This window comes from Notamacropus eugenii, chromosome 6 (genome assembly GCF_028372415.1).
Source record: "Notamacropus eugenii isolate mMacEug1 chromosome 6, mMacEug1.pri_v2, whole genome shotgun sequence".
Classification (NCBI taxonomy): Eukaryota; Metazoa; Chordata; class Mammalia; order Diprotodontia; family Macropodidae; genus Notamacropus; species Notamacropus eugenii.
The window spans coordinates 173,067,869-173,091,980 of record NC_092877.1 but is presented as its reverse complement, the minus strand read 5'-3'; the positions used below and the strand labels follow the sequence as shown (position 1 = coordinate 173,091,980).

At 36.2% G+C, this 24,112-nt stretch overlaps 1 protein-coding gene across 6 annotated transcripts in view; it reads left to right on the top strand.

Moving 5' to 3' along the window:
- IL1R1 (interleukin 1 receptor type 1) overlaps nt 1-23,870 on the top strand; it is a 35,122-nt gene extending 11,252 nt beyond the window's left edge. For 5 of the 6 annotated variants that reach the window (XM_072621572.1, XM_072621574.1, XM_072621576.1 and 2 more), the window contains 10 exons: nt 2,290-2,362; nt 5,654-5,888; nt 11,045-11,234; nt 12,109-12,274; nt 13,615-13,680; nt 13,821-13,935; nt 15,930-16,081; nt 17,383-17,526; nt 18,721-18,888; nt 21,413-23,870. In XM_072621572.1, the coding sequence (XP_072477673.1) occupies nt 2,296-2,362; nt 5,654-5,888; nt 11,045-11,234; nt 12,109-12,274; nt 13,615-13,680; nt 13,821-13,935; nt 15,930-16,081; nt 17,383-17,526; nt 18,721-18,888; nt 21,413-21,801 (1,692 nt within the window). In that variant the 5' untranslated portion in view covers nt 2,290-2,295 and the 3' untranslated portion in view covers nt 21,802-23,870. Of the gene's footprint in view, nt 1-2,289; nt 2,363-5,653; nt 5,889-11,044; nt 11,235-12,108; nt 12,275-13,614; nt 13,681-13,820; nt 13,936-15,929; nt 16,082-17,382; nt 17,527-18,720; nt 18,889-19,491; nt 20,474-21,412 lie in introns of all 6 variants that reach the window. The other variant, XR_011969771.1, reaches the window with a different exon arrangement.
- The last annotated feature ends 242 nt before the right edge of the window (nt 23,871-24,112 follow it).

Genomic DNA, 24,112 nt, shown 5'->3' with positions numbered 1-24,112 from the left:
AAAGCTCTCTCTGAAACAGAGAGTTGACATCTGGGGGAGGGTACATTGTTGTCTGCTTCTGGGTGTCAAGGAGTGGGACCAGCTGTACTACATAACACTTGATTTTAGATTTTCATATTATTGACATTCTGAAACAGTTGACTGCAGCTTTGGCATATTGGCCAATATTAGAGGAGCCCACTCTGTGCCTATGATCTTAGGATGAGGATGGATTACTTGTCCTGGGAAATTCCATCCTTCATGGACCTTGGACCCAGAAGACTCTACTGATTCTGCATTCCTCTCAGCATTTTTACTATTACTATTTCATATGATAGGATCATAGATTGAGAGCTAGAAGAAACCTTACAATCCCCTCATTTGTCAGATGTGGAAACTACGGCCCTAAAAGGTGGAATGACTTGCCCAAGGTCATGTAGGTAATATCTTAGCTAAGATTTGAACTCAGGTCCTTAGACTCCAGAGCCAGCATTCTTTCTGCTGTTTCTTAGTTTTGGGGTGTAGATCAGCTTGGCAATCTCCCAGTCATCATGAGCTATCTAACAGAAAACCCTTCCTTCAGAGACTTGGAAGTAAACCCCTTAAACACTGGAACAAGGTATGGATCTGAGCTTCTCTGAATTCCCTGTAGTCACAGCTGAAGGGAATTATCCATAGCCACCAGAGGGCATCCAGTCTAGATCCATACAATCTAAATCCTAGGCATTAACTCAAATCAAGTAACTTCATGGATGTAGTGAGCCCAAAGTTGTTTGACTCATTGCCTTTCTTTCTCTTTTGGTCAACAAGGTGAGAATTTAGTTTACTTTGGGCTAATTCAGATAAACCAACTGTATAAAAACTCAGCTTGATACCTTATTTTGCTGTCTCATTCTCCTTTATCTTGTGATTAAACAAGAGGATGTAGGAAAGACACAACTCTTGGAAAGAATATAAACCAGTTAGGTTATTTCATAATATTTTAGAGAAAAAAATGTAATGTGGGTGATCAGAGTGGAAATAGTAATTGGAAGGAAAACATGAATAAAATATTGTTTACTTTTCCTTTAATATAACATCAGAGAGCAAGAATATATTCTAAAAGACAGCAAGTCAGTTGTTAATTCTACACTGAAGGCTGCCTTGTTTAATTATCTGAGTATCATGCACTTAGAAAGTTCGGTAGAAGCATTAGTTTGAAGACTAGTATGGTAGTAAAATATCTGAATTGCAAATGTATTAAATGAAATTTGTCATTTCCTAGTATAATCAGAGACTTCAATCAGACTAACAAAGTGTTCACAAGTTCAGGAGATATTACACAGTGAACAAATAGACATAGGGGTGATTAGCATGCAAATTATTGGAAACATTTTGCTTTCTTAAGTAGGTTAAATTCTATAAACAGGAAAAAAAATCCCAAACTACTCAATTTCTGTTCAAATAATTATAAATTTAAAATAATGAAGGTTTCACTATGATTAAAAGATTGAGACAGAGTTATTGTCAAGCACCCGAGGTAGTACTTATAGCTATAAATAAATATATAAACAAGCTGTAGCCTAAATTTCTAATGGTATTTTAGTCTAATAGTATTTTAGCACTTCTTAACTGTGGGTTAAGGCCCCATATGGGATGTGACTGATTGTGAGGGGTCTCAAAAAATTTGGCAACAGTAAAAGATTTTTGAATGGACTTGATGAAAACTAATTCTAAATCAAAAGAGTAATGAATTGAAAGTGTTTCTGGTAGCACTGGCCCGTGTTGCATTTTGCCCCTTCACTGCAGCCTTGGTTCTGAACACACAACATGTACACTTTACACCGCACATGCTGTTACACTATGCAAGGCCAACAAATGCTGTCAGAAACACCTGGGCTCAGATTCAAGACTATTGTCTTTAACAAATGCTAAAATTATGTGTATACCAAAGAATTGCTTCAAAATAAATTTCTTTATGATTTATTATCAGTAAGTGTTTGATTGGTACACCTACTTTACATACCTGTAATACCTGGGATCATGTCAAAGTTTCTCTGGCAAAAAGGAGTCACAAAGTAGAAAATAGTTGAAGTTGGAGATCAACATCAGCTTCTTTTCAGCAGCCCCATAAATGGAAAGCCCTATCTTGCCTCACTCTGTCCTAAGTATCTCTTGAATTTGTCCAAAAGTTGAGAGCTCCAAAGGACCTTAGAAGCAAGTCCTCTGATAGTCCTGGATTTTGCTCAGCATTGACTGAATGAGTGAATGGAGGCTTGTTTTTTAAAAGAAATTTTGCAGAAGCAGTAATGTTTTCTTATTTTTTTATAGGAAACTATGATGACTCTATTTTGGTATACTTGCATCATAGCATTACATCTATTTATTTCTTCTCTTGAAGCTGGTAAGTTGAATAAGAATCTTTTTTTTTCAGTGTGTATCCTCCAAAAGAAAAAAAAACTATATGTGTGTTTTAGAAACAAAAATTCTTTTCAAATTTTTTAAAGACATATTTCTGCTTAAGTTAGGCATGTAATTATTTGCTGATGAAACTTTTAGGTATGGTGATTGTTTTTAAACAAAAAGATGATTAAAGTACACAGCTTGTAAAAAATCTAAGAAAAATGTTACAGTGGAGTTGTACTTGCAACTTAATCTGCTATAAGTACCAGAAAAAAAAAAGAAGAAGAGAGTACAGAATTTAGTCTGAATCATTCCTTCCATTCCTCTCAACTGGTGTCCTGAATCTGCTTTCCCCATTCCGTTGCTATTTAGATGATAGGACCATAGATCTCAGAGCTGGAAGAAATGTTACAGATCTCTCAGTTCTTTCATACCTCTCCTACTGTGATTCTTGACTATGAGTCTAGGTATGTCATATCCAGTCTGTTTAGTTTGTTTAGGCTGGTAGAAAAAAAGGGAACCATCTTGACTGACCTCTCAAACATCATTATTGTTGATGTTGAGTTGTGTCTGGTTCTTTGTGATCCTATTTGGGATTTTCTTGGCAAAGACACTAGAGTAGTTTGCCATTTTACAAATGAGGAACTGAGGTAAACAGCGGTAAGTAACGTGCTCAGGGTCACAGAGCTTTGTAAGTATTTGAGGCCAGATTTGAACTCAGGAAGATGAGTCTTTCTGACTTCAGGCCTGGTACTCTATCCACTGTATTATCTAGTTGCCCTTCATTCCCTACCAATAGAAGGACTTTGTTGAGTTTTCTTTCACTTCCTTACGTCCTGTCTTGTCCTGTGGTAGCTAGGTGGTGCATTAGGTAGGAGTGTGGCATTTAAGAGTCAGATCTTAGCTCAAATCTTACCTCAAACTCATCCTAGCTTTATGGCTCTGGGCAAATCACTTAGCCTCAGTTTGCTCCTCTGTAAAATGAGGATATTAGGACCTACCTCACAAGGTTGTTGTGAGGATCAAATGCAGTAACATAAAGTGCTTTACAAACCCTAAAGTGCTGTATAAATGCTAACTGCTGTTTTAATCATGCAAATAGTTATCTGTGCTGTGATCACCCTCAAATACAGATCTTCTTTACCTGGAGTCTGCAAATCTGTTTGTTTTATTTTGCTTTCAATTTTGACAACCACATTTCAGCATAATTGCCTTCTTTTGTCATGTAATGTGTTTTATTTTATGTCTTTAAAATACTGTTCAAAGAAGGGGTCCATAGGTTTCACCAGACTGGCAAAGAAGTGAATGATGCAAACAAGGTTAGGAACCTCTACTAGAATACAATCCTGCTTATGTTAGAAGGCCTTTTGAGAGTATTTCCCCCTAGTCATCACTTTTTCTACCACCTAAGTCTTTGCCTCTTTTTTTTTTCTATTTGAGATTAGAAGCCCTGGTTCCTGTCTGTCTGTTCTGGTCAAAAACTTAGCTGGTGCAAAATAAAATTTACATTCATTCCTCCCCCCTTCCCTTCCTCTACCAACCATTTTAGATTCACCTGATTTCTAACACAGATCACTTTCTTTTTAAGAAAACCTAGCCTCTTTCTACCTTGGTTGTTGCTGTTGTTCACTAGTTTCAGTCATGTCCCACTTTTTATGACCCCATTTGGGTTTTCTTGGCAAAAATATTGGAATGGCGGCACTGATTTCTACCTACAGCTGTTTAAAGATACAATACTATATTTTGAGTGGCATTGTTATGCAGTAGATAGTTTTAGAGCCAGGAAGACCTGTATCAAGTCATGTCACTGGCCATGTGACCTTAGGTAAGCCACTTGACCTCTAGCTGCTCTAGACTAGAAGTGTCACATTCAAGACCCACAAACTTCCTTAGTAGGCAGCAACTAGATTAAAATGTAATTGGAAAATGTTTAACAAAATGAAAAAAAAATAATATAATATAAATAAGGCTAATTTGTTGTTTTCTAAGTCACTATGTAGGGATCCATTTCTACTTCAGTTTGATATCACTTCTTTAGGCAAGATGGTGGTTTCCAATATTTTTTGTTCTTCAAATCCCTCTCAACAACAACAAATAATTATATGCTCTTTATAATATTCTGTAATTATTTGCTGCTTAAGGCACCATTGAAGAATTTTTAGCATGAATAACTTGTACCATAATTGCAAACCTCAAAGGATTTGAACTTTAGTAACCACTAGATGGGAATTATTTCTTTAAGATGAAATTTCAGAGAAGGCGCTGACCCACATTGAAAGAAGTTTTCTTCCTAGGAGCTCCTTATAACAATGAAATCACAGGTCTAAGTCCTATCCTATACGATCCATCATGAGTGATTTAATGGTTTTTTCTTTTTTTTTTCTTTATTTTGGGGGTGGGGGAAGAGGCAATGGAGTAAAGGGACTTGTCCAAGGTCACACAGCTAGTATATGTCTGAGGCCACTTTTGAACTCAGGTCCTCCTGACTCCAGGGCTGGTGTTCACTTCTCCACCTAACTGCCCCTAAAGGTATTTTCAAGGGTAATTTTGACTCATTAAAACCTTACCCCTGTGTTAACTGGGAGTTCACTATATAGATGACCTGTGTCTTTATTGGAGAAGAGTAATTTCATCCTTAGGGTAAAGAGAGGCAGTAAGTAATTGAGCAGTGATTTTACTCAGACCTTGAATAATATGAATATGTGGGACTTCTTTGCATTCTGAATCTCAGTTTCCTCATTTATAAAATGAAGAGGTTGGATTAAATGATTACCTAGAATTCTTCCATATCCATAGGAACTTATTCGACTGATTATTGCAAAGAGTTCTTAGGCAGTAGTGGTTTTTATCTGTTTTGTTTTTGTTTGTTTGAGAAACCATGGGGTTAAATGACTTGCCCAGGATCACACAGCTAATAAGTGTCTGAGGCTGGATTTGAACTCAGCTTCTTCTGACTCCAGGGCTGGTGCTATCCACTGCATCCTCCCACCCCCTTTTAAACTAGTGGATAGATTAATGTAAATATTATAAGATAATAGAAGTGTAGATTTAGACCTGGACGGTAGAGTTCATCAAATCTAATCCCTTAATTTTACAAATGAGGAAACTGAGGACTACAGAGGGTAAGTGACTCAATCAATGTCACACATCTAGTGCTCTGGGTGAGATTCAGACCCAATTGTCCCTGATCCCCAGTCTTGCACTCCATCTGTTGTACTACGCTTCCTTTTAGGTAGTAAGCTTTGAATGGCATAATCTATAATTGGACATTTGTTTTTTGATTTTTTAAAAGATGATTGTGTGGAGTTCAAAGGTAAAATTGTACCAGTTATTTTTGAAGATGAGCTCGATGTTCATCAAAGTATGCCGAGAGAATTTGGCCCTCACAGTAACATAAGTTGGTATGGAAGTGATGGTAAGACAATCATCTCTATGGATCAGAACTCTAGAGTTCACCAGTACAGAGAGATGCTTTGGTTTGTTCCAGCTGCAACAGAGGACTCAGGAAATTATTACTGTGTTGAAAGGTAAGAAGGTTTTGGTTTTTGTTTTCATCAGAAACAGTTTTTTGTTTTTGTTTTCCCCAGAAACTGAATGAAGTTAAAAATATCTGTGCTTCACAGGGTGGGCTTTAGCATGTTTGGGACTCAGGCAAATATTTTTTGCAGGACCTCTGTCTGTATAAACAATTTGATTAAAAAGTATAAAATTCATAGGTTCATGGGAGATGTATTGACATATTATTATCATGTTGTTCTTTAGTTATTTCAGTTGTTTTCAATTCTTCTTGTGTCCATCCCCATTGGGGGTTTCTTGGCAAAGCTACTGGAGTGGTTTGCCTTTTCCTTCTCTGATTCACTTTACAGATGAGGAACTGAAGCAAACAGAGTTAAGTGGCTTGCCCAAGGTCACATAGCTAGTGAGTGTCTGAGGTTAGATTTGAACTCAGGAAAATGAATCTTCCTGACTCCAAGCCCAACACTCTATCCACTATGTCACCAAGATTTCATATGTTTACTCTGATGTAAATTAAATTTAAAATTAGTTAAAAGTATACTTTTAAAAAGTAAATTTAAATTATGTCAAATTAAATCATATTATAACATTTATACTATATTCTGATTATATTATATTGCAATAATTATATTGCTATATTAGAGTTATCTTGTAACAATTATATAAATTAAATTAAAAGTATACTTTCTTCAAAAGTATTCAAAATTCTCACTCACTTCTTTTAAATCTCACTAAATGAGGTCCAGGATTATTTTGAAGAACTAAATATAAATGGATAATTGGTGAATATCAGTACTTTTGATTATCTCCAACAATAAACCAAGCAAATTCTATCGAGATCAGAAGCACATCTGAAACACATCCATATATGTATTTTTACTTGGTACTTTTATCTTCTCATTAGCATGTATTATTAGCACCGCTAAAGTTATGCCAGAAGGACAGACAAGAAAATCAACAAGGCAGTTAAATAAGGTTTATGTTACAATACTCTATGAATTTTCATGAAAATGGCTTCTTGAAGATATTCTAATCCTCCTTTTTTTTTTTTTAAATAAGTCTAGGGCTTTAGTTTTTGTTGATAATGATGTTCATACTTTTGGCGACTTTCTCAAAGTAATATGGCACAAAATACAAAATCACATTTTAAATAATTGTCTACTGTAGAATGATTGTGAACAGTGAACATAACTTTTTTTTGTTTATTAAATTGATTTATTTTCAGTTTTCAACATTTGCTTCCATAAAATTTTGAATTTTCTCCTCATCTTCCCCCTTTCCTCACTCCAGGACAGTGTGTTTTCTGATTATCTTTTCTTCCAATCTGCCCTCCCTTCTATCACCCCCTCTCATCCATCCCCTTACATTCTATACTCCATTGCCTATGTATCTTATTTCCTAGTTGCATGCAAAAACAATTTTTAACATTGATTTTTACAGCTTTGAGTTTCACATTCTCTCCCTTCCCCCCTCCCCACCCACCCTCATTGAGAAGGCAAGGAATTTGATATAGGTTATACATGTGTAGTCATGCAAAACACTTCCATAAAAATTGTATTGTGAAAGACTAACTATATTTCCCTCTATCCTGCCCTCTATTTATTCTATTCTCTCCTTTGACCTGTCCCTCTGCAAAAGTTTTTGCTTCCCATTACCCCTTCCACCAATCTGCCATCTCTTCTATTATTCTTTCCCCATATCACCTCCCCCATTGCTTTCCACTAGGGAAAGATAAACTTCCATACCCAATTGAGTGTGTATGTTATTCCCTCCTAAAGCCAAATTCGATGAAAGTAAGGCTTATTTATTCCCTCTCACTTTCCCCCTTTTCAACATCCATTATAAAGCTCTTTCTTGCCTCTTATGTGAAATGATTTATTACATTCTACCTCTCCCTTTCTCTTTCTCTCAGTACATTCCTCTCAACACAATTTTATTTTTCAGATACCATTCCTTCAAATTCAGCTCACCATGTCCACCTTCTAAATATATACACACACACATACATACATAGACACACACATATATATATATACACATGCATATATACATACACACACTATATATACACACATATGTACATACATACATACACACACACACACATATATATCTCCTCCAACTACCCTAATACTGAGAAAGGTTTCTTAAGTTACAAATATCATCTTTCCATGTAGGAATGTAAACAGTTCAGTTTTAATAAGTCTCTTATGGTTTCTCTTTCCTGTTTGCCTTTTCATGCAAATTGATTCTTGTGTTTGAAAGTCAAATTTTCTATTCAACTCTGGTCTTTTCAACAAGAATGCTTCAAAGTCTTCTATTTCTTTGAAATTCCATCCCCCCCCCCCCCGAAGTATTATATTCAGTTTTGCTGGGGGGATGATTCCTGGTTGTAATCCTACATCTTCTGGGATGTCATATTCCAATCCTTTTGATCCCTTAGTGTAGGAGCTGCTAAATCTTGTATTAATCTGATTGTGTTTCCATAATACTTGAATTATTTCTTTCTGGATACTTGAAACATTTTCTCCTTGACCTTGGAACTCTGGAATTTGGCTACAATATTCCTAGGAGTTTTCCTTTAGGATCTCTTTCCAGAGATGATTGGTGGATTCTTTCCATTTCTATTTTGCCCTCTGGTTCTAGAATATCAGCACAGTTTTCCTTGATAATATCTTGAAAGATGATATCTAGACTTTTTTTTTTTTGATCATGGCTTTCAGGTTGTCCAATAATTTTAAAATTATCTCTTCTGGATCTATTTTCCAGATCAGTTGTTTCTCCAGTGATATACTTCATATTGTCTTCTATTTTTTCATTCTTTTGGTTTTGTTTTATAATTTCTTTATTTCTCATGAAGTCATTAGCTTTCATTTGCTCCATTCTAATTTTTAAGGAATTATTTTCTTCAGTGAACTTTTGGACCTCTTTTCCCATTTGGCCCATTCTACTTTTTAAGGCATTCTTCTCCTCATTGGCTTTTTTGGACCTCTTTTGCTATTTGAGTTAGTCGAATTTTAAAAGTATTATTTTCTTCAGCATTTTTTTGGGTCTGCTTTAGCAAGTTGTTGACTCATTTTTTCATGATTTCTTACATCACTTTCATTTCTCTTCTCAATTTTTGCTCTGCTTATCTTACTTGATTTTCAAAATCCTTTTTGAGCTCTTTCATGACTAGAGATCAATTCATATTTTTCTCAGAGGCTTTGGATGCAGGAACTTTGACTTCATTGTCTTCTTCTGGTTTTATGTTTTGATCTTCCTTATCACCAATGATGTAAGAAAATACCTTTTTACCAAGAAAGTAAGAATCTATAGTCTCTTCTCTCCCCACCCCCACCTTGTTTGCTCATTTTCTCAGCCAGTTACTTGACTTTTGAGTTCTTTGTTAAATGGAGGGCTCTAGAAGCAGCTATCACTTTGTCAGTGGCTGACACCACCCTGGGGCTGGGGCCAGGGCTATGGCTGGGCCTGGCATGGGGGCTGGACTACGCTACCCTCTCAGTCAGGTGAGAGATCCTTCCCACTGACCTTCAAAGCTTTCTTTGGCATTTATGGTTTGAGAAGTCTGAAAACCACTATAGCTGCCAGTGATTCAGTCCCTTCAGACCTGCTCTGAACTGTGCTCCACTCCTAGTCCAGTGCAATAGACCCTTCCTGTAGACTTTCTAGATTGTCTTGGGTTGAAAATTTGCTTCAGTCTGTCATTTTGTAGCTTTTGCTGCTCTAAAATTTGTTTAGAGTCATTTTTACAAGTTTTTTGAGGTGTTTGAGGGGAGAGCTCAAGTAGATTCCTACTTCTACTCTGCCATCTTGGCTCCACTCCACAGTGAACATAACTTTGATCCCAAATTATTTTTTGCCAAGTAAGTTTTTAGCATGTCCCTATATACATTGATTAAATATGAGATTGAAATCACTTGATCTCGAGTTACCTTTGTGCACTAAATGTATCCTTTTAAAATAGGAGACTTTAATGTCATGACACAAAAATTTTGGGGGGTAGTAGGATACAATCTTTTAAAAGGGGATGATTTCATAAGATAGAGGACTTATTTGAAATATATTAGTTCCTTAATTGGTCTAAAGAATAGTTCTCATAACCCAGCCTTCTTTATGTCATTGTTGTAAAGAAAGTTTACAAAGGTTTGGAGTGACTTTCATCATACCTTTGATAGAATCCTAACAAAGCTGCCCTCAGCCTCAACATTCTAACTTCCTTATGAGTCCCACCGAACAGCAGGTATGTCCTGATTTAACCACATAATCTGGCTTTAACCACACCACAGGCCCTGAGGCTCAATATAGTCACTGCCCCCAGATCCAATTCACATATTTGAACAGGTGTGTTCTTGTACTCAACCACAATCACATCATTCATTTAACCCAAGACAGGACCACAGTACCTAACTATCCAACTTGACCAGACAGAGCCACAATAGCTATCCAGTCAGAAAGCAGCACAATCAGGATGTTTGACCACCAAATCATAGAAGGCATTCCTCCCCTATTACCTAATCCCTTGACAAACCCCTCCTGCCTTTTTAATGTTCATAACTTCTGTTATGTAATTGCATCTTTGTCCTATAAAAATCCATCTTGCTTTCTCTGAAGTTGCTGGTTCCTCTTGAAACTTAGCCCACTTCATGAGAGGTGACAATGTTAATAAATGCCTATACTTGAACTAGAGGTGGTCTGATTGAATTCCTTGAGACTGTTCCACCACAACACCTCATGAAACTGCAACACCGTTACTGGAAATTCTCCCTTTATACACCAAAAAATTAGATGCCAGCTACTCACTGATGCCTGCTCAAACATGTATTGGTTATGATAATAATCCATGGGATTCTTAGCATCAGAGTTTTGGGGGCATTCTTATCCACTGATGATTAAATATTGAATTCCCCCTGCCAGCTATTCACAAGACTATTTTTCGGATATTCTAAGAACACATGATACTTCACAATTTCCTTGTGCTCGTGTCTGATGAGTAGGGTCCTTCATTCCTGTATTTACAGGACTCCCTCACTATTGTGCCTAGGGCAGAGACCCTGTTAGCCCAAATTTACTGGGTAGGCTTGGTGGTTTATACCCATAATAAATTAAGGAAAAGAGAGCAACACTTATAAAAGGGTTCAATCCAATCATTTTATATTCATTGTAGAAACTCTACCCACTGCCGCAAAAAGGAAGTCAAGATAGAAATTATGAAGAAACATCCTGGAACATGTTATTATGCAGAATCTGAATATAAACAAAAATTGCCTCCAGGACCTGGTGGCTTCCTTGTGTGTCCCCATTTGGATATTTTTAAAGATGAAAAACATGATTTATCTAAAGTTCAGTGGTACAAGGTAAATTCTTTCTTAAAGTAGTATTATTACCTCCCCTGTCCTCTGCCTCAGAAATGAGTAGAACAATTTAGTGAAAGAAAACTGATTAATTGAAAATAGACAAAGTAGTAACTTTGCAAGATATTTATCATATTATTATGCTGTGAGATGACAGTTCTGAGGAAGTCTCTATAAAAATTCAAATTAAATGGGGACATAAAACTTCATAAACACAAGTTGGGATTCTACTAAAGTATTTTTACTTTTGTTCATTGGGCAATTAGTTTGGGGTTTGGGTTTGTTTTGTTTTGTTTTTGCATCTGTTCTCTAAAGTTGAGAGAAGGAAAAATTATGGGGAAAATTAGATTATAAATTGATATGAGGGGAGTATTTGCTATATTGTATATTGTTTACTTTGCATGACACTTGCTTCTCTCTGCATTTAGTTTAATAGCACCCACTGTGCCACTGTGCCACTGGGTGGCAACTAAAGCCTAGATGCATATTGAGTTCCTTTGAGAGCTATTGATATGGTTGTTGGAAGTTAAGATTGGAATCATCTGCAAAGATAAGAAATACAGTTTAAGAAAAACAACAAAGGAAGGAAGTAGCTTTAAGGAAGGAGCTATTAACATTATAGTCTCTAAATTGGTTAGGAATTAAATAAATAAAATTGCAAAGAAATCCTTTCCCACTCTACCTATAAGTTCCAAAGACATGCAAATCTAATTTCCTGGAAAGTCAGTAAATACTGGGAGGTGACAATATGGGGAGGGGGAGGGGAGATCAAGGATTAAAATTATTCCTGAGGTGCATGTATGTATTTATGTATATGTGTATGTATATTTAGTCTTATTTTTCTCAATATGTAAAGGGGTTTATTTTTTGTATCTAGGATTGCAAACCTCTCCTTAACAATACAAAATTTAATGGACTAAAAGGTCAACTCTACCTGGACAAGGTACAGAAAGAAGATGAGGGGCACTATAGTTGCCTTATGTCCTATGATTACATGGGGAAGCATTATAACATTACTCGGTTAATATATCTAAATGTTATAGGTAAGTTTCAAAGAATCTTAGAGCTTTGAAAAATACCTTAGGGATAAACTAGTTTTGTTGTCTCATAGCCCAGATGATATTAAATATGATATTTAAGGAGGATTACATGGTCTGTCCATAGTTATACAGTCAGCCACTCTTTCCATTCTCTGATGCTTAGCATCTAAAAGTCCATTGCTACCTTAGCAGCACATGGAATACAATTAACCATGTTCCAAGGGAAGACAGTACCCTTGGTGTTTGAGTGCTGTTGAAGGGGACAATGTACCCTAAAGCACTATAGTTCTTGGTGTCTGGGGTTTAAGGGAAATAAAGCCTAATCTCATGCCTTAGAGAGACAAAATCTTTCAGTCTAGATGTCATTCTAGCAGCAAGGCCTTGTAAATTTTTCAAAAATCTTAGACAAGTTCTTATACTAAGGGAACTGTCAATCATAAGATCACCAGGTTGAGTATCCAGTAATTCTATTTCATTATATGAGAGGACAATAGATGCAAAAAAAATCAATTAATTGCCATGGAATTGAGTAGAATTGTTACCCTAACCCCTTGGTCTTCACTTTATTATGTTGAGAATTCTTAAATATTCTCACTTGTCATTATTTAGTTAGCCTCTACTTCCCTGGTAATTTTATTTGCCCTTCTCTGATAATTTTCGACCTTAATTTTATCTTCCTTGGGATAGTATAATAACCAGAATCACAAGTGGTATTCCAGGCAAGCCCCAATTTTTGAAGTAGCTAGTTTGAAGCATCCTGCCATCTTTATTTCTTGTACCAGATATTGACATACCATTTCCCCAGCTTCCAGCTGGTTTATCTCACTCCCCTTCCCAGCTTGAGATTCAAGTTACAGCCTTCCAGGGGCCCTAGCTCCTACTTTCTCCATCCAAGGAAATACTTTAGTCTTTTTCTCTCTGTCCCCACCCTTGTCTTTGCATGTAATTGCAATCACCTTAAAAGAAACTGTAGAGCTGGAGGTCTTGAAACACAGGGTCTTAGTCTGTCATTAACTATGCTTATTAGAGTTGCCTTGTTCATGAATTTAGTAGTATAAGGAAGGCCAAGCCCTAAGAACACCAGTGGCTTTGGCTGAGTAATAACACAGGGATTTAAGCTGAGATCTTGGTCTAGGCATGTACAGGCAGATTTGTTAGCTCCTCCATACACCTAAGCCCATGTCAACTACCTTACATTGCCTGAAGACTTGGATGATTGTTTGACCAGATGTGATCTAGCCAGTTTTGTGAGACAGGTAATTCTTTGAAATTTCTCTTACTGTATGTTGGAGACTTTGAAATTATTGTGAAAAATATCCCTTTTTTAAATTTTATTGTCTTAGGGAGACCAAAGAAAATTATGCCAGTGATTCTGACTCCAGAAAACAAGACAATGGAAGTGGAACTAGGTAAGGATTACCAGTATTTGGTTTCTTGTCCTTTGTATTGAGTTAAAAACTCTTATTCATAAAGTGCATACATTTTCCTCTCACATCAGTGTATTAGAGAACATTTGGCATCACAGAGTTTTTGAATGTTGTTTTTACAGGATCTCAGTTGTTTTTGGACTGCAACTTCACAGCACAAAAGCATGACCTTCAGTATTGGACTTGGAATGGATCATTTGCTTATGATGAACCTAATATTACGTGGTCTGAACTTTTGTAAGTGCTTGATCATTACATAAATATGGAGGAAGAGAAACTTTTCATTTTTTGTGTTAAACCATCATTATAATTTTCATCACATTAAGAAATGGTCAAAATTCCTTATTTTTTACCATCTTAAATTATAGAGCATTAAAATAAAAAATTTTTTCTTTACAATCATCTAGTCCACTCTTCTCATTAAATAGATAAAAAAAATGGAGAAGTGAGAAATGAAGTTACTTACCCAAAGTCATAAAGTTGGGTGATAGAACTCCCATCTCCTTATTCCAACTTGAGTGCTCTTTCTGCTATGTGATGCTCCCTTTTAATTTACTCTACTTCTTGGGGGAGAATAAGGGGAAGTCCCTAAGACCAAATGTTCACCTTGTTAGAGAGTGAACTCACTGGGTAAGATCATCCTCATCAGATTTCAGGGTATTCTGAAGCTCCAAAGCCAGGAAGATGAGGAGTCCTGATGGTCTCCAAGTTCCATTGCAGCTAAAATGTAGAGATATGTATACAGGGACATGCTGGAGCTAGGTAGCCCAGTGGATAGAATGTTGGGCATGAAGTCAGGAAGACACATCTTCCTGAGTTCAAATCTAGTCTCAGACACTAGTTATGTGATAGTGACTTGCCAGTCACTTAACCCTATTTTCTTCAGTTTCCTCATCTTTACAATGAGCTGGAGAAGAAAATGGCAAACCACTCTATCTTCTTTGCCAAGAAAATCTCCAAGTGGGTCATGAAGAGTTGGATATAACTGAACAATAATAACCTATCTTACATAGGTTATGTAGGATTGAAGTAGGTAAAATTATATGGAAACTGTAATCAATACTTGAGAGCTATTATTGTTACTTTTATAAAAATTGGACCCTAGATCCACAACTTTTCCTGTTTCCCTGCTTATCCCTAATGGACTTCATTCTCTTTAGTGCCCACACAGTTTGTTCTGTGAGTGCTTCTGGAGTATAAGTACTACTTACCATATTGTGTGGAGATCCACATGTATTTGTGTGTAGAAAATCCTAATTGCAATCTTGATATATTCATTTTTATCTTGTCACCATAAATTGGACTTTAACAGTTCATCTCCAATTTAACTCCCTCATTCTTTTCTTTGGACTTTTTTCTTCTCCTTTATGTTTGGATTGTTCAGTTTCATTCCCTTCATCACTGAGAAATCAAAAGGAATTTGGGTGCCTCATCCATTCACAGCAGACTGAACTCACTCTGTTTGTAGCTTTCTGAATTAGTCTCTCTCTGAATTAATCTTTTTTCTTTTTCTTGACATTCCACCCAAGCAGATGTTCAAGAGAAACTTTCATGTTGTTTCTTCCTTGATCTCTCTTCCTCATCTGCTCCCTAGGTTTCAAACCTTTTATGGCATTCCTAATTTTTCCCAACCACAATGTCTTTTTCCCCCATAGCTTCCTCAGTCCTCATACTCTATCTCTCCTAAAATCTCTCTACTAGCCTTCTATAGTTCCTTCTATCACCAATTCCTTCTCTATGGTCTCACCACTCAGGACTCATCACCGTACAAACCCTTTTAGAAGCTTTCTTGTCTTAGTTTGACATGAAATATCTAGTTATGTATGACCTAGACTTGTGTTATGTTTAAAGCATTTGTCATAATATTTTAAAATTGGAAAGGAGAGGAATGAGCAATTTGTGAGTGAGACATTTTGGAGAGGAAGTGAATGAGTATAAGCTTGTGCCTGTTATAGAAACTCTGCTAAGGGGTCCCAAAATTGAATATTTTAAAGGTCTAAATAACTTAGAAGTTATTTAGTTTCATCCTTCTGCCCCATACAGAACTCCCTCTATTACATCTCTGAAAAATAGGTTTCAAGCTTCCACTCAAACAGAACTAGGGATGAGAAATCACAACCTCATGATATAGATAACAGAATGAAGACTTTGTCATTACTTATACAGCAGCTTATTTTAGTTTGTGTTGAGGTTCTCTTAACTAGTCTTATTTTTCTCTCTTCCTTAAATAGAGTTTCGAATTTAAACAATACGAATGCTGTCACAAGGATTTCCAGGCTTGTCATTTTAAAAGTGGAAAGTAGGCATTATTTGTATCCCTTTTTATGCTGGGTTAGCAATAGTGCTGGTATAGTTACAACCTATATTTCCTTGAGACCGCCAGGTAAGCAATTTGATTGTTTATTGGAACACAACAGTTATATTTTATCATGCTAAGCTCCCCACTTAAAAAGGAGAATAATATAGTTTACATGTCTCAGTGACAGGTCATCTGGGACTTTGAAATAACTCAAAAAGAGAGCTTTTGGCTGGTTTGCTAAATGTACCTGTAATGAATGTTGTTTGTTGGTTATTTTAGTGAAGAGTCTGTGTTTCTGAAGTTGGACTCTAATTGATTTCATCAAAATGAATGTTTCATTAATCTTCTTGAGATAAGAGTGTTAGAAACTGAATAGGACAAAAAATGTTTTTAGTACATGTACCAGGAAAACATAAAGAGAAAGAAGGCATTTATGCCTTCAGAGAGCCAGACTGTACACAATGTCTCCTATATCTCTACACCTACCCTTCTTCCTAGGTGAAAGAGAGGAGTGATTCAGTCAATAGAATCATGTAAAAGACCATATTTGACTGCCAGGATGAGCAGTGCTATTATTAATTGGCATTAATGACACCTGGTGAAGATTGTACCTGAATTAAGCTATGTTTCAACTGACAAGTTCCCTTGTTTGACTAACTAAAGCTTTAGCATAATGGCTATCTATCTATCTGAGTGTCTGTCTGTGTATGTATATATACATAAATATAAATATACATATATATAACATATACACATATATAAACATATATTTCTTGAAATTTATATAAATATTTATAAATAAATTTTTATGAAAATAAGTTTTTGTATAAATTTATTTTTTTAAGTAAATTTATATTTTTATATGAAAAACTTTTTTATTATGGCCTGAAAGTGACTCTGGTTTCTCAAAGGCTATGTCATGAGGGTACAAGCTTTGGAAGGTACCATCCTGATGCAAAGTCTTTAAGCATAGACCTAGAATCTGAGGACCAGGCTTTCTAAGCATATGTACAGGTTTGCCACCAGGAGGCTGACTACAAGATGAGATTTTTTGACATAGTAATTCATGAAGATTATCTACTACTAGCAAGATGGACTTATCTTTTAATTCAATACTTTAAAATCTATAATTTCTTTGGCTTACAAACTCCATTCACTGATGCAGATGGAAAACTTTCCATGAATTAACAGATGATCTTTAGTAGAGAATTATGGATAGAAGCATTGATAGTTATTACATAATGGAAACAAGAGACTTGATGTTGTAAAGAACCAGAGAATTTAACCTAAAGGCTCTGCTTCATTCAGATGTTGCTGATGATTCTATGCTTAAAGTTTGATGACTTCAGGTTTAATATTTGTGTTTCATGACTTTTCTGAGGCAGTGCCAGATTCCAGATTGTACCTGATTGGAGGATTCGTCTCTTTGGCATTAGTAGTTACATTCTCCATGTTTCTCTACAAAATTTTCAAGGTGGAAATTGTGCTTTTATACAGGGATTCTTGCCAGCCATATTTCTTGGAAAAAGGTAAATTATGTTTTTTTCATCTGTTCAATATTATCTTTTGAATACGAGTAAATTGGACAAAGAGGTGACTGCCAGGTTTTTGCTGTTGCTGCTGCTGTTTATTTGTTTCACTTCTTTTTATTCGGTAATAAAGTCAGTTGTGGTCTGTGTTTAGTAGACTTCCAGATAAAAATATCTTAACAAGGATTAAGTTATATTACTTTGAAGTTATGTAATAATGTCATTTTATCTATAGAATGTAAATCATACTGGTAAAAAATCTTTTTATCTCAGTAACTGAAATTTTCTTTATTTTAAAACTGCTTTGTTGGGGTAGGAGTGCCTTGGCCATGAGTGGGTATTTTTAACAGTCACTCATGATCTCTATGCACCTCAGATGAATTAAATTTGTTAAGCATTCCTGGGAAAAAATACTCTAATCACTCACCAGTCTACTTAAAGGAGAAGAAGGTGGAATTTATGAGTGAGACATTTGGGGGGAGTGAGTGGGAAGTTATAAGCTTGTACCTGTTGTAGAAACTCTGCTAAGGGAGCCCCAAATTGAATTTATTTTAGATCTCAGGCTAATTGCATCACAATGTTTATACTTGAAGGAGAAGAGGATTGATGCATGCATATTTTGTGCCATTGGCACTTTATTATAAGAAACCAATGAATTTTAAAAATAAAAATAATATATTATAATTTATGTATTTTGAATGTTCTCTGTGATAACAGAACACTTTGGCAAACCTTCTGAGCTGTCTTATTTATTAATTTTTTAAACTCTAGGTCAGTAATTTTGGCTGGGATGGCCATAATATCTACATGCTTCATGTTAAATGCAGAGGTACAAAAATAATCACATCACTTAAAACAGAGAGTTTTCTGATTTTCCCTTTCAACTTTTCTGAGAAAGAGTGGCCACTGTGGGAAAGCAATGCCTCCAATTTGGTGGCTTAACTATTTCCAAAGAAATAGGGATACTACTATATTTCAAAAGTACATTTCCACTATTACAACTGAGTCACCAACTTGTCATTAAGAAAACTTACTGACATTTGAATAATTAAAGAGACCTATTGTGGTAGCTATTATTTTATTCATATTGTGGTTTAAAAAACTATCAATACTAATTTGGAAATGGAAGTTTATAATCTATACTATGTCAGGACCAACTTTTTGATGCTAAATGTACTATATTTCATCCTTTAGCTTTGGATGGAAAAGTTTATGATGCATACATATTACATCCAAAAAATTTTGAAGAAGGGTCCACCTACATCTCAGACATCTTTGTGTTTAAGATCTTGCCTGAAGTCTTAGAAAATCAATGTGGATATAATCTATTCATCTGTGGAAGGGATGACCTTGTCGGAGAAGGTATGTTTAAATGGGGGAAAGAAGTTTTTAATAACTTATGTAATATTTTATATTTCATAGGGTCATACATTTAGTAGTATTACTACTCTTCTTTTTTTTAGTAGTTTTTTAGTTGTGTTTGACTCTTCGTGACTCCATTTGGGGTTTTCTTGGCAAAGATACTGGAGTGATTTGTCATTTCTTCCTCCAGTTTATTTTATAGATGAGAAAACTGAGGCAAACAAAGTTGAGTGATTTTCCCAGGGTCACATACCTAGTGAGTTTCTGAGGCCAGATTTGAACTCCCAATGTGGAGTCTTCTTTACTCTAGGCCAGAGGAGGGGAACGTGCAGCATTGAGGCCATATGTAGCTCTCTAAGTCCTCAGGTGCAGCCTTTCCCCACCCTGCTTTAGGCTCAGCACTCTATCCTCTGTGCCACCTAGTTGCTACCACTACCACTACTGTTATCATTACTACTATTACTCCTTACCACCTGTACCACTACCTAGCTAGCTAGAATTTATATGGTGGTATAAGATTTGCAAAATACTTTACATATGTTATCTCATTTGATCCTTATAATATGCTATCAGGTAGATGCTAATATTATCTCTGTTTTTCAGATGAGAAAACTGAGGATTAGAGAGAGTAAGTGACTTCTCAAGAGTCATACAACTCATAAATGTCTGAGAGAGGATTTGAACTCACGCCTTCCCGACTCCAAATCTATCCACTGCATCAGCAAGAAGGCAGTTTTTGCTGGATCATAAAATATGTAGAAGGTAGAGAATGGATTGGAGTGAGTAGAAACTTAACTAGACTAACTAGAAGATTATTGCAATAATCATCCAGGCAAGAAATGATGAGAGCTTTCACCAGGGTGGTGGCTATGTGAATAGAGAGAAGGGGAAGAGGGGAGAAATGTTATAAAAGAAGGAATGAAAATGTTGGGCAAAAGATGGGATTTGTGGAGTGAGTGTAAGAGAAGTCAAGGATGACACAGAGATTGTGAGCCTGAGGAACTGAGATAAGAATGGTGATCTCAATAGTAACAAGGAAGTGAAGAACAGTGGAGGGTTTAAGGGAAAGGATAATGAGTTCTGGTTTAGATATATTGTGTTTGACATGTCTACAGGACATCAAGTTTTATATGTCTAAATCAAAGTTAGAAATGTGAGATGTGGGTATCATCTCTATAGAGAAGACAGTTGAACCCATGGGAGCTGATGAATTAACCAATGGATATAATATGCAGGAAGAAGCTGAAAAGGTGATATCAGAGCCTTAGGAAACACTCACTTTGTTGTCATGACCTGACTTAAGAATTAGTTGGTGATGCAGTAGATAGAGTGCTGGGCCTGAAGTCAGGAAGGCTCCTCTTCCTGAGATCATATCTAGTCTCAGACATTTACTAGCTGTGTGACCCTGGCCAAGTGACTTAACTCTGTTTGCCTCGATTTCCTCATCTGCAACATGAGCTGAAGAAGGAAATGGTAAACCACTCCAGTATCTTTGCCAAGAAAACCTCAAATGGGGTCATAAAGAACTGAACATGACTGAAAACATCTGCACAACAAAGAAAACTACAAAGGACCAGTGAAGCAGGTATCAGGAAGGAAGAAAAATCTAAACGAGGAAGAGTATCTAAGAGAAGTTGGTGCTCAAGTGTCAAAATCTGTGGAGCAGATTGAGAAAAAGACAGATTTATCAACGAAAAGTCAGAGGGATGCCATTCGGTTAAATTTAAAAAGCATTTTTAAGTACCCTTTATGTGCTAGGCACAACACTAGGGACACAAAGAGAAATTAGAATTATTTTGTTTGGCCTCTGAGGGAAGAATTAGCAATTAGTGACTGTTACAGAGAGGCAGATGTAGTCTGAAAGGAAAAAAATGGAAAAACAAACCAATAATTGAAGCTATCCAAAAATGGAGTATATTCTAAGTATGAGTGAATGATATGATTATGCAAAGTCAGCAAATGACTGCATAAGGTGCAAAATAATCAATTTGATAGTCCATTTTGACTGAAATTGTAAGGGGAAGTAATGTTCAATAAGATAGGAAAGGTAGGATAGATCCAGATCAATCAGTCAGTCAACAAGCAGTTTTAAGTGATTATGTATGAACCACTCTGTTAAACACTAGGCACAGAAATATACAAAAACAGAAATCAAAGGGTCCTTATTCTCAAGGAATTTGCATCCTATGGGGGCAGGTAATGGAGGGTCTTTGAATTTGCACTGTCTTCTAATCAGTTGGGTGTCTCATTAGATTTTAAGTTCCTTGAGGACAAGGACTATCTTTTGTCTCTTCCTGTATCCCCTATCCTTAACATAGTGCCTGGCACATACTAGGCACTTAATAAATGTTTATTGATTTATTAGTTATCTTCTAGGCATGATGAGATTTTTGATTAGGAGAATGGCATGGTCAGATTTGAAAGAGCAATGGATTACAAAGGGGAAAGACTGTAAGTAGGAAAAGAGGTTAGAAGGATGATGACTTGAAGCTTTGTGTACCATATCATACTTTATATTTTTCAGATGCTATCGTGGTTACCAACGAGAACATTATGAAAAGCAGAAGACTGATTATTGTCTTAGCTGGAGAGCAATCAAGTTACAATTGGCTAGGAAACACATCAGAACAGCAAGTAGCTATGTATAATGCTCTTGTCCAGGATGGAATTAAAATCATCCTGGTTGAACTGGAAAAAATTAAGAGCTATGGGAATATGCCAGAATCTATTAAATACCTCAAACAGAAGCATGGTGTCATCCGATGGAAAGGGGACTTCATGGAAGAAGCCCCATCTGCAAAGACAAAGTTTTGGAGATGCATCAGGTATCACATGCCAGCACAGCAGCATCGGCCTGCTTCCACAAGGGAATCCCTGGTTCTAGATTCTGTGCTGAACTCTAAGAAGAAATAGCACATGGCACTTTGAGCACTCAGGGAAACTCTCTGAAAGATTGCACAGGTGTTTGCCTCCTTCATAAGTAGAAACTTCCTGTTTGCCTTAAAGGATTTCCAGGTTGGATGGATTGTTGTGATGGATGGATTGTTGTGATGGCTTTTCCAGTCATGAGAGCTGTGTGTGTGTGTGTGTGTGTGTGTGTGTGTGTGTGTGTGCTGTCACTTGGAATTTTGTTTCAGTGTTAAAGAGTAGCTCACAAATGATCAAATCATTAACAGTGAAGGACCTTAGGTCAAGGATGGATGAGAGGCACAGTGGGGTGAAGGAACATTAAAGGGGGGAGAGGAGAGGGCAGAAAATCTTTACATCCTTCTTTTAAAGCCAGCACTATGAAACACATATATAAAAAAATAAGACTAAGAAAGGGGATATACAGTAATTAAGGATGGATTTAAAAATTATTAATTGTCCAGAAAAGGTAGCTGGCAAACTTGATACTTAGCTATGCCTCAGAGGGCAATGAAGCTAGAAAATTCCTCCCAAAATCTGGTTTTGTTTTGTTTGTTTTTTTAATCCTTGAGCAAATAGCATTTCACTAAGGACCAATTTCATAGCTCTCTTTGCATCTACTTTGCACTTGCTGTATCCAGCCAGCCATCAGTTTCCAAAGAATCAGTGACAGATTCATGTTGATGCTTTTAGTTATATTAGGGATTAAAACAATTCTCTGTGATTGGATACGGTATTTGACCTTAGGTTTCTGTAGGGATAGTAACCTAAAAAAAAAGAGAGCTGTCTTTTATATCTGGGTCATCAGTATGGATGTGTGTTCGTCCTTCATTGCCGAAGAAGACCATGCCATCAGAGAAATAATGGCATGACTTGCACTTGACTTTGTTTTGAGTGAGGGAGGGCTGTGCAGGTCACCAGCCTCACTTCTCCTCCAGAGCCACCTGAATCCAGTGACCAGATATTCATTAGGATGACTGGAGATGACCCAGGATGAGGCAACTGGGATTAAGTGACTTGCCCAAGGTCACACAGCCAGTGAGTGTAAAGTGTCTGAAGTGAGATTTGAACTCAGGTCCTCCTGACTCCTGCACTGGTGCTCTATCCACTGCACCACCTAGCTGCCCATATCTGGGTCAAGATTCCACTGGAGTATAAAATAGTTTTTTAGAGGCGGGCCTCAAAAGAAGTAAAAATACAAACATATCTTAGAGAAAACTATATTTCTTTTATAAGTTTATATACATAGAGATTTTAGAGTGGAGTCAGTCCAGTCAGTCAGTTAACAAGCATTTATTACAACACAGTGTAATAGTGCCACCCACCCCCACACAAAAAGAGGGAAACTGTTTCTATTAAATATCTTATAATAAGTTTTATTTATAATGCTCTGCTAAGTAGGTTGGAAGGACTTGGGAGTATAATTCTGGTTGTAACTTAAAAATAATGGTATCGTCTGTGAAAGAAAGGGAAGGAGAAGAAAATAATTGAGAAAGAATGAACACTAAGATTTCCAAGAAGAACTGAGAAGTGTAAGTAGAAAAGAACCTAATGCAGGAAAGTTTAATTACATTGGCTTCTCAGGGAGGAAAATTTTAATTTTTCATTCTGGATGATCTCCTTCTGCCTTACTGTCTTTTAATAAGTACATTAGCTTTTCCCCTCCTCCTGTTACTACATTCTCCGCTCCATTCCATTTCAAATAAATAAGATTTTTAAAAATTATACTTTTAGTTATGACGCTGACAATTTTAGTTTTAAAAGTTTTTGCAAATGCAGCAAGGTAATATGCTTGAAAGATTTCAGAACTGCTTTAGGACAAATATATGTCTTCCTTTTCATTCTACAGAAAGATAAGCATTGAGCCATTTTTTTCAGCGTCAAATATTCCCTTTTTGATATATTATATTGTTTATATGTTCAGAATAAAAGTATGTTTGTTCACTTGTTTGTGTAACTTCAACAGATGCTAAATATTTTTATGTATTAAAACACCAAGTTCATGATTTGCAGCAAACTTTCTGATTGGTTCCAATCCAATCCATTTGTTTTACAATAAAGTTGTCCTAAACATATGACTTTATTAAGAAATCTGATGGTTCCTATTATCTAAAAGTCTGTTTCTTTCCTCACTCGTGTCTCTATCTTAAGTTCACAATCTCAGGTCTGAACTATAAAACAGAGCTACAAAAAGTTTAGCCAAACTAAGAAAATCTTACACAAATGAAGAAAATGGAAGTTAGAAGAAAAGTGTGCAAATCAATGATCTATGAATAAATTGACTTTTTAAATTAGAATGCTCTATTTGCTGAACAAC